This window comes from Abramis brama, assembly GCF_963993115.1.
Source record: "Abramis brama genome assembly, chromosome: 10".
NCBI classification, from domain to species: Eukaryota; Metazoa; Chordata; class Actinopteri; order Cypriniformes; family Leuciscidae; genus Abramis; species Abramis brama.
The window spans coordinates 13962718-13972942 of NC_139972.1; the positions used below are offsets into that span (position 1 = coordinate 13962718).

A 10225-nucleotide genomic window follows, 5' to 3' on the forward strand; every position below is an offset into this window, starting at 1 on the left:
TAGAAGGTCTGGTTATCAGACCAGAGCTCAGGGATGGCTATTACTACAGATCCCAAAGATCTCCTCTGAATTGGGTAGATCTGCTTTCAGTTTGTATGCCCCTCACACTTGGAATGAATTACAATGTACTTTTAAACTGGATGATCTGATGCCTTTACGCCATTTTAGACGTTTGCTTAAGGATCATTTTATTACTGATTGTGTTTGTTTCCTGTGATTGTTTTTGCTTTCCTTTTAATTGCTTTTAATTTATTTAGCTTGTTTTACTGTATATTGCACTTTTGGCTGTATTTCTCTTTTTTTCTGTGTTGACCTACACAGGTCGTTGCTGTAAATGAGAACTCGTTCTCAGTCAACTTACCTGTATAAATAAATATGTACTACTTGTGTCTGGCTGTTCTGGTCTTTGCTGCTCTGTAGTGCCAGACAGCAAAAGTTCAAGAGAAGGTGGTTTGGATGTGAAGGATCCAGAGTGATTTTCTGAACCCTTTTTCTCACTCTGTATAGTTTGGCGGTATAGTTGTTGGCGGGTGTACAGTTCTCTAGGGTTTATAGAATACTACTTTGCTTCCTGAGAAGCTGACATAATCCTCAAGGCCAATACATTTATTTAAAAAGCATCATTATATTTGCATCATCAGTCCATAAGCAGGGGCATGACTTGGGCTAATAGTCCCTAATGTTTTGTTTTTGTTTGTTTTCAATATGGTATTTTGTCATTTTTGAAAGTGTAGTGACAATTGGGTTGATTTAATGTGCAATCTAGAGTACACATATTACCTGTTGAGCTTGTATTTATTTAACTTAACAACTTAATAATGAACTTTGAGCATTCACATCATTTCCCCACTTTAATACTTGACAATAATGACAAAGTAAAAAATAAGATAATATTAATAGATGTAAAAAGTTAATTTTATAATTGTTTTCAGGTCTCTAGTTGAGTTTTTACTTAACACACACACTCATTTAACCTGCTTCCTGTTTAACAGGAAACCTTATTTCCTGTTTTCTATGCACTCTTTTGAGCCCATATTGAAGGGGTGGATTCTTGAATCCACTGCTGCTTCAATATATGTCCTTTTGAGTGGATTGTAATCAAGTTATTAATCAATATGTATCCTTCCAAATATTAAACGATTTGAATCAAGCTTATGAGATTTAAGTAGAATTACGTCTGTTCACTGTAACATGCTCTCTCCTTGTTTTTGAGAGGAGCACCCACCCAAAACGTCTAGCTGACAATGAAAGCCGGTCACTGGAGTCACTCAGGGATGTCTCGTATGGGACCAGTTCAAAGTCAAAGCATTAACTTTACTTTTCATCCTCAGTCACTGTAGAGAATAATGACAAATATTGTCTGAACCTCTTAGAAAGTACATCTTATCAGTATGTTTTGGGAACGTTTCCTGATCAGAGCTAGAGCTCGACCAACTCCAACCTTGATGAAGCTGTCTCTGTGTGTGTGTGTGTGTGTGTGTGTGTGTGTGTGTGTGTTAGTACCCTTTGTTACAGGACCTGACGTTCGTGAGGTGAGCAGCTGACACCCAGGGGAGATGAAATGACCACCTGATAGACAAACTGGAGTCTAGAAATTAAGATTCGTTGTGACCTCAGTCACTTTGTGCCTAAACCGGGATCCTGGTTTTCATCCTGATAATCAACGGAGAAATGCTTCTGACTTGTATGTGAAAATGTTGTACATTAACCAATCAAAATCATTCAATTATTCAAGTGATGGTTGTTCAGTGACCTGTGTTAGAGTGTAATTGCTACTGTATTGTGTGTGTACGCAGAGCGGCGTATGAACTAGACCTACGCCTACGAGTGTTGAAGCTAACTTCTGCTGATAAAGCTGCAAACTATTCTTCTGTAAAATATTCTTCAATTGATTGCATCTCTGAATCCTGGTCTTCATTCATCATATCTGGTCCCTTAACTGTAAATTTCCCTACAATATCAATGCACTACAACATTATATTGCACCAAGTAAACTAATTAAGAGTCAGACAACATTTTACAAATGTACCAGCCTTGAGAGCAAATTTAGTATATGAAGTATATCCATCTTATGTTTTAAATGGGCCATGATGTTGGCAGAATAGTCACACCCCTGCATGACACTGAAGCACACACCCACTTATCTCTGATCAGCATTAAGATCATTTGTGAAATTGTTCAAAACGGGGTTTCGGGAGTTGCTGTTCATCTAAACTCTACAGCTATGGACTCAAGAACGGTGTTTGTCTTATTATGGACGTTGCTGTCGTCCACCTCCACTGGAATCAAACTAGATGGAAATGGTTATGTTGACATTACCATTGCGATCAGTTCAAAAGTACCACAGGATAACACGCTCATTGATAAAATCAAGGTGAATATATAGTTTGTCTATTTAACAAAAAATGCATTCATGGTTTTAGTGCCTTTAGTGAAAGATAATATTTTTTGCAGTTTTTAAAGAAAAAATGTAGAAATATATAATCAAGTTTCATTAACAGTATTTGAATGAACAAATGAATGTATAATTACTTTTTATAAATACTGTACACACATTTTGAGTTCTTCTCATTTTTCCTTCTGACAGGACATGGTCACTGAAGGGTGTTTCATCTTCATCAAGCATTGGATAAAAAGGTCTATTTCAAAGAAGCTACGATACTAGTTCCACCCCACTGGAATAGTAAGGAGTTTACCAGAGCAAGAACAGAGTCCTATGAAAAGGCACAGAAAATTATGCCATTTTTATTTCGTGTCAAATATTAATCAATTCAATCATTTCATTAACATACTGCTGATGCAATTTATCTTTGGTCATTTGCAGTGCATTGCATGCAAACATATGGAATGAAGTAATTATTCGAAATATTTGGTTTCAGGTGATCTAATTTTGTTGTGAAAACGAGCACAATTATGAAGCCCCAAACTTGCAAAATAAAAAATGTGGCAACAAAGTAACAATAGTTACAGTATATATTACTCAGTAGAGAATAGGAACACTATACACTATATATATATACAGTGAGGAAAATAAGTATTTGAACACCCTGCTATTTTGCAAGTTCTCCCACTTGGAAATCATGGAGGGGTCTGAAATTGTCATCGTAGGTGCATGTCCACTGTGAGAGACATAATCTAAAAAAAAAAATCCAGAAATCACAATATATGATTTTTTAACTATTTATTTGTATGATACAGCTGCAAATAAGTATTTGAACACCTGTCTATCAGCTAGAATTCTGACCCTCAAAGACCTGTTAGTCTGCCTTTAAAATGTCCACCTCCACTCCATTTATTATCCTAAATTAGATGCACCTGTTTGAGGTCGTTAGCTGCATAAAGACACCTGTCCACCCCATACAATCAGTAAGAATCCAACTACTAACATGGCCAAGACCAAAGAGCTGTCCAAAGACACTAGAGACAAAATTGCAGCTTGGTGAAAAAAGCAGCTTGGTGAAAAAAGGTCCACTGTTGGAGCAATCATTAGAAAATGGAAGAAGCTAAACATGACTGTCAATCTCCCTCGGACTGGGGCTCCATGCAAGATCTCACCTCGTGGGGTCTCAATGATCCTAAGAAAGGTGAGAAATCAGCCCAGAACTACACGGGAGGAGCTGGTCAATGACCTGAAAAGATCTGGGACCACCGTTTCCAAGGTTACTGTTGGTAATACACTAAGACGTCATGGTTTGAAATCATGCATGGCACGGAAGGTTCCCCTGCTTAAACCAGCACATGTCAAGGCCCGTCTTAAGTTTGCCAATGACCATTTGGATGATCCAGAGGAGTCATGGGAGAAAGTCATGTGGTCAGATGAGACCAAAATAGAACTTTTTGGTCATAATTCCACTAAACGTGTTTGGAGGAAGAAGAATGATGTGTACCATCCCAAGAACACCATCCCTACTGTGAAGCATGGGGGTGGTAGCATCATGCTTTGGGGGTGTTTTTCTGCACATGGGACAGGGCGACTGCACTGTATTAAGGAGAGGATGACCGGGGCCATGTATTGCGAGATTTTGGGGAACAACCTCCTTCCCTCAGTTAGAGCATTGAAGATGGGTCGAGGCTGGGTCTTTCAACATGACAATGACCCGAAGCACACAGCCAGGATAACCAAGGAGTGGCTCTGTAAGAAGCATATCAAGGTTCTGGCGTGGCCTAGCCAGTCTCCAGACCTAAACCCAATAGAGAATCTTTGGAGGGAGCTCAAACTCCGTGTTTCTCAGCGACAGCCCAGAAACCTGACTGATCTAGAGAAGATCTGTGTGGAGGAGTGGGCCAAAATCCCTCCTGCAGTGTGTGCAAACCTGGTGAAAAACTACAGGAAACGTTTGACCTCTGTAATTGCAAACAAAGGCTACTGTACCAAATATTAACATTGATTTTCTCAGGTGTTCAAATACTTATTTGCAGCTGTATCATACAAATAAATAGTTAAAAAATCATACATTGTGATTTCTGGATTTTTTTTTTTTAGATTATGTCTCTCACAGTGGACATGCACCTACGATGACAATTTCAGACCCCTCCATGATTTCTAAGTGGGAGAACTTGCAAAATAGCAGGGTGTTCAAATACTTATTTTTAGAGTTGGGGTACTCGAACTCGGACTCGGACTTGTCACGCACTCGGATGAATTTGTACTCGGACTTGACACGGACTCGGACATTTTAGACTCGAAAAATTTGCCGAGTACAGTCGAGTCCGGGCACTGAAGGACACAATATTATTCAAAAACGAAACGAAACGAAACTGCTTACATTGTGTTGTGTCAGTGTTGAGCATTGTAGCCAATCACAGATATGTATATTAAGCGCATGAACACAGTGTCCAATCAGAGGCGTTTTGAGTCACCATGCGGAGAAGTCGCTCAAAACGTATGTTCAGAATCAGCGCGAGTTTTATCCTTTCGCAAATCTCCTCATAAACAACAAAGTCTTGGCGCGATATAAATAAGAGATTCGCTTTGCAGTGCGGACAACTTCAGTGTTTATGACGAGAGTTTCAGTGAGAGTGCAGAACGCGGTAAGTAGGCTAAGTGATGGCTTAAAGTGAGCGCTATTGACAATCTAAATAATATATTTTTTCATACTTCTAGAGGACCAGTGGTTACGTTCACACTGTAAATTAAAAAGAGTGATAACTGCATTTAAATGTGGGAGAGAATCCGCAGAATTTTAGTCCTGTTAGTCATGAAATTGCGATGATTGACACAGTAACCATAGCAACATGAGAACGTGATAACCAAAGCAACATTTTGGCGTCTAATAATGTTATGATTTTTGTTACATTGATTTAGCCTACACTTTAGTCATAAGTTTACATACACTTTGCAGAATCTCCAAAATGTAATATTTATTTATTTTTTAATGAGGATGATCATAAAAACATTGTTTCTATTTATTACTGCCCTGAAAAATCTTTTTCACATAATGGATGTTTAATAGCCTAGTCCACAAGAAAAAATACAAGACAAATTACATAGGCTTGATTTTAATATTGTGTTTCATTACCTGATTCTTTATTTTTTTTTAATGGTTGTTCATGAGGAAAAATCCTCCAGCTCCTGCACATTCTTTGCTTTTCCAGCATCTTCTGCATATTTGACTCCTTACTAGCAGTGACTATGATTGTGAGATCCATCTTGTCACACTGAAGACAACTGATGGACTCATACACAACTATTACAAACCCTGCAAACATTTAGTGATGCTCAAGAAGGAAGCAACCATTAGGAGCCAGGGGGTGTACATTTTTTAACTGGATCATTGGTGTAAATTGCTCTTATTTTATTTAAAAATTCATTAATTAATTTAGTCCTGCCATTTAGAGGCTAAATAAGATATTAGCATGTAAAACAAAATAAGATAATCAAAATAAATAAAAATTAAAAAATCAACGTCATCTTGCTCAAAAGTTTACTCCTGGCTCTTAATGCATCGTGTTATATTCTTGAGCATTACCTTGCAGAATCTGAAAGATGTACGATAGGTAAACGTATGACTGTAACTATACATTGGAATCATTTTGTAAGGTTTAACATATTAATTTAAGAGCTCAATGTTGAGACCTTTCACCAGAATTTGATTGACATGCGATCTGACCAATCATAATGCAGATACCTGCCATTTTTGTCCGACAAACAAACCAAACCAGATAGTAGATTAAAGTCATTGGACTTGAACTTGAAAAATGTTGTGTATTGAATTCTTTTTGCAGTTCTGATGTTCATTCATGTTTAATTCGTGCTATAACTAGAAGATATTATCAGTTCATGTGCTGCTTGAGTTGAGGCCTATATTAAAGCACCACAAAACGGTGTGTATTGTTTTAATTTCATAAAAATTACAAAATTTGAAAGCTGAGACTTTATTTCATACCAGAAGTAGCCTTGTCTTGTCTGTTGGCGCATTGTCAGTGTACTCTTTGCTCCGCAATATATATTTCACTGAGTGAGAACATGTGGAGTGAGAGCAGAATGGCTTGTCAGACGTAGCGACAGTAAGAGGGGCGGGTCTTTGTGAAAGGTCAATTTAAAACTATTTAAATCTTTGTGGACTCGGCCGGACTCGACTCGGACTCGGATGTTAAGGACTCGGACTCAAGTGCGACTCGGCCCTCTTTGGACTCGGACTTGGACTCGGACTCGATTGTTAAGGACTTGGACTCGACTCGGACTCGACAATGGTGGACTCGGACCCAACACTACTTATTTTCCTCACTGTATATTATGGTTTACTGTATGTCTGATATATCAGTTAAGAATTTTTGTCTTTTTAACCTTTTTTTAATCATGAAGTGTTTCACCACCTTCCACTTGACAAGTCATGTTTGATGTCATTGAGAGCTGCTCAATATATTTCATGAGATCCTGTGAGAGAGCTAATAAGACATCATGTAATGTATATTAGATATAAACACATCACTATGCCTTACAGCATCTTAACACTGTCATGTCTGAGGAGCTCTATGGGTTTGTAGGAATTTTCCTGTATGGCTTTATGGATGGGCTGATTGTGGCATTTGAAAAATCATAAGGGCCCTTTGGGTTCAGTCATGGCATTGTTTATGAGGTTTTATAGTGTCATTAGATCTCATTGTGATCATTCAACTGTTATTGTGCTTTCTTGTTGTAGTAATTATATGGCAACTATTCAGTCATATAGTTATATAAGGGGGCAATGATGCTGTACAAGGAAAATCATAGTCTAAATAAAAATGCAACTACTGGAAAATGACAATAGATTTTCAGCCATTAAGTCATTAGACACAATAAACCTCATGGTAGTATAACACAAGTTATGCAAAGGAAACATGATGAAGTCAGTGTGCACCATGGGCCTCATTTATAAAACGTGTACTATGAGTGCGTGTACGCTAAAATCCAAGCCAACGTTCATATTTATAAAATCAGTCTTAATGTGCAAATGTACTTAGTGTAACCAGTCCTACTCCCCTCTAGAGCGCCTCTTGAAGCCAGGGTAGTGAGGTTTACACGCGCAGCTCTTACTGGCCCTGTTACACTCACCCTCCAGTTTTTTGTGTGTACGGTCGGTCTCTGAATCACACATTCGCACATTTGAGAAAAGATCAAATGTAGGACGGTTTCATTGCAAAGTTTTATAAATGAGGCCCCTTATGTCCAAAATATTTTAAATCACAGATAACTATACTTTTATGCCATATGTTTCAAATTGTTATATGATTTAACTGATTATTATATATAGCCTATATTCTATTTACATGTATATATGTTTTTGAAAGAAGTCTCTTATGCTCACAAAGGCTGCATTTATACAAAACTACAGTAATATAGTTAAATATTATCACAACTTAAAGTAACCGTTTTCTATTTTACTATTTTCTATTTTCAGTCACATGATCCTTCAGAAATCATTGTAATAAGCTAATTTGCTGCTCAAGAAACATTTCTTATTATCAATGTTGAAAACAGTTGTAGTTTAACATTTTTCAAGGATTCTTTAAAGAATACTGAGGTTTTAAATAACAGCATTTATTTGAAATATATATATATATATATATATATATATATATAAAGTTAATTCTTACAGTGAAGAAGTTTCTGTCCGTTTTCAAACTATTAAGCCACATTCAACTTGATGCTAACTCATTTCTGATGCTGTTGAGCCATAATTACTCAACAAAGTTTAAGAAACGTTGCAAGAGGGTTAAACTGATAAGGGCCTAATCTATTGCCACACTTTTTGTGGCAATCACAAAGCACGGAAGCATAACACGACTACTTCTAAACCTTTTTTTTTTTTTTTCTTGCCCGTCGTCACATCTTGGCTTTTCTCACACTATAGGAACAAAACTTTTAAATCTATGATTTTTTTTTTATCAACATGTTTGTGGTCTCTTACATTTTGAAAACTGAATCAAGCAATTGTTCTAATCTGATAAGATTTTAAAAGTATTTTTGTGTGGGCCAGCTTTAAGCTGGGACTCCAGAGATTTATAGCACACAAACACAACATTTAGAATATAAGCTTTCTGAGATTTAGAAAACAATATCAGCTATAAATAAAGTCTTGTTTTACAGACAAGAAAACCCCAAAACAAGATAAACAAGATATCTAGATAAACAGTTAAAACAAGATATTATACACTTTTAAATCCTCCAAATCTTCTGAACTAAATTTGCTCGAGCCTGCTCTTGGAGATCTACTTCTTGTCTCTGGGTTCTCGGTTCTCTGTTGTGTTAGCAATGTAACAACTCACCCTGTTCACATATGCATAGCCCTTTGGAATGATGTGTGTCTGGAAGAATGTGGATTTGCCCGCTGCAAAAAAATCCCCCCAAAAAACAAGGGTTATATCATAAAAATTGGTCACCTGTAAGGAGTAAGAGGAAAAAACAAACACTGAAAAAAGGCTCACATCCAGGGAATCCCACTGCTACGATGACTTCCTGTTTGGTAGATGTGAGGGATGTATCAGGAGGATCGTAAAGATGCATTTTGGAGTCTAATTTCCTCTGGACAATGATACAAAAACACAAAACATTATTACAGATGTTTAGTACAGTAATGTCCAAAAAGTTTGGGCCAGTAAGATTTTTAAATATTTTTGAAAAAAGTATCTTATGCTCACCAAGGCTGCATTTATTTGATCAAAAATAACACTAAAACAGTAATATTGTGAAATATTATTACAATTTAAAGTAATTTAGCTTTCCATTTGACTATATTTTAAAATGTAATTTATTCCTGTGATGCAAAGCTGACTTTTCAGCATCATTACTCGTCAGTGTCACATGATCCTTCAGAAATCATTCTAATATGCTGATTTGCTGCTCAAGAAACATTTATTATTATTAATAATGAAAACAGTTGTGCTGCTTGATATTTTTGTGGAAACCATGAGACATTTTATTTATTTATTTTTTGGATTCTTTGATGAATGTAAAGAACAGCATTTATTTGAAATATATATTTTTTGTACCATTATAAATGTATTTAGTGCCAATTTTGATAAATTGAATCCATCTTTACTGAATTAAAGTATTTGTTTCTTTTAAAGAAAAATCTTACTGTCCCAAAACTTTTGAATGACAGCGTGAAGTACTAAGGTACAAAACATTAGTAACCATACATGTAAATAACACAATACATAAATAACACAATAGTCTGTGGAAAACGTGTAAGTGAAATAAAAACATTCAAAAAGACCAATCGGTTACAGGGTCAAACTCTGGCAAGCTGAACTGAGCGGGTTTCCAGCCCAAGAAGTATTCCTCTGGGGTGTGAAACTGAAGACCAATGTTGAGGGCAAACTGAGGGCACAAGAGATAAGGGATAAAAACCTGTAAAGCTGTATTATGTCAAATTATGTCATTATACAAACATAATTGTAAAGTTTCCCTTTTTTGTTATACTAACAGAGCAAGAAAAACACTACCATGCCCTCTTGTGGCCAAACCAGAGAAAAGCTATTACACGTGATTTACATTTACATTAATATAATTTATTATAAAATGCAGTAACTCTTAGTAACAGTAACTAATTGAATCTGCTTATGAGTAATGAAGACTGCAGTTAACGTCATTACCAGTCTGTCACTGCAGGAGAAGTCTTTCTTCTTTTTCCCTGGGGCCCAGTTAGCAGGACGTCCTGCTGCATCTGTAAATGAGGGGAAACCATTACTGAGCATGTAAATCTGAGATGTTATTTTGCACTATGTGCAGGAAATAAAATAC

General features: G+C 36.5%; 1 protein-coding gene and 1 long non-coding RNA gene across 2 annotated transcripts; one reads left to right on the forward strand and one right to left on the reverse strand.

Moving 5' to 3' along the window:
• Positions 1-2091: 2091 nt before the first annotated feature.
• Positions 2092-2734, forward strand: LOC311091157. Its single transcript, XR_014608009.1, has 2 exons — positions 2092-2374; positions 2588-2734. It is a non-coding gene; the product is annotated as an uncharacterized lncRNA (long non-coding RNA).
• Positions 2735-6075: 3341 nt separating this feature from the next.
• Positions 6076-10224, reverse strand: LOC311091154 (bifunctional polynucleotide phosphatase/kinase-like). The gene is made up of 4 exons (XM_084126947.1): positions 10078-10224; positions 9710-9802; positions 8908-9004; positions 6076-8810 (listed from the first exon to the last, which is right to left on the reverse strand). Exons 1-4 carry the CDS (start codon positions 10177-10179, stop codon positions 8692-8694), a joined length of 411 nt encoding a protein of 136 aa, XP_083983073.1. The 5' UTR covers positions 10180-10224; the 3' UTR covers positions 6076-8691.
• Position 10225: the final 1 nt, after the last annotated feature.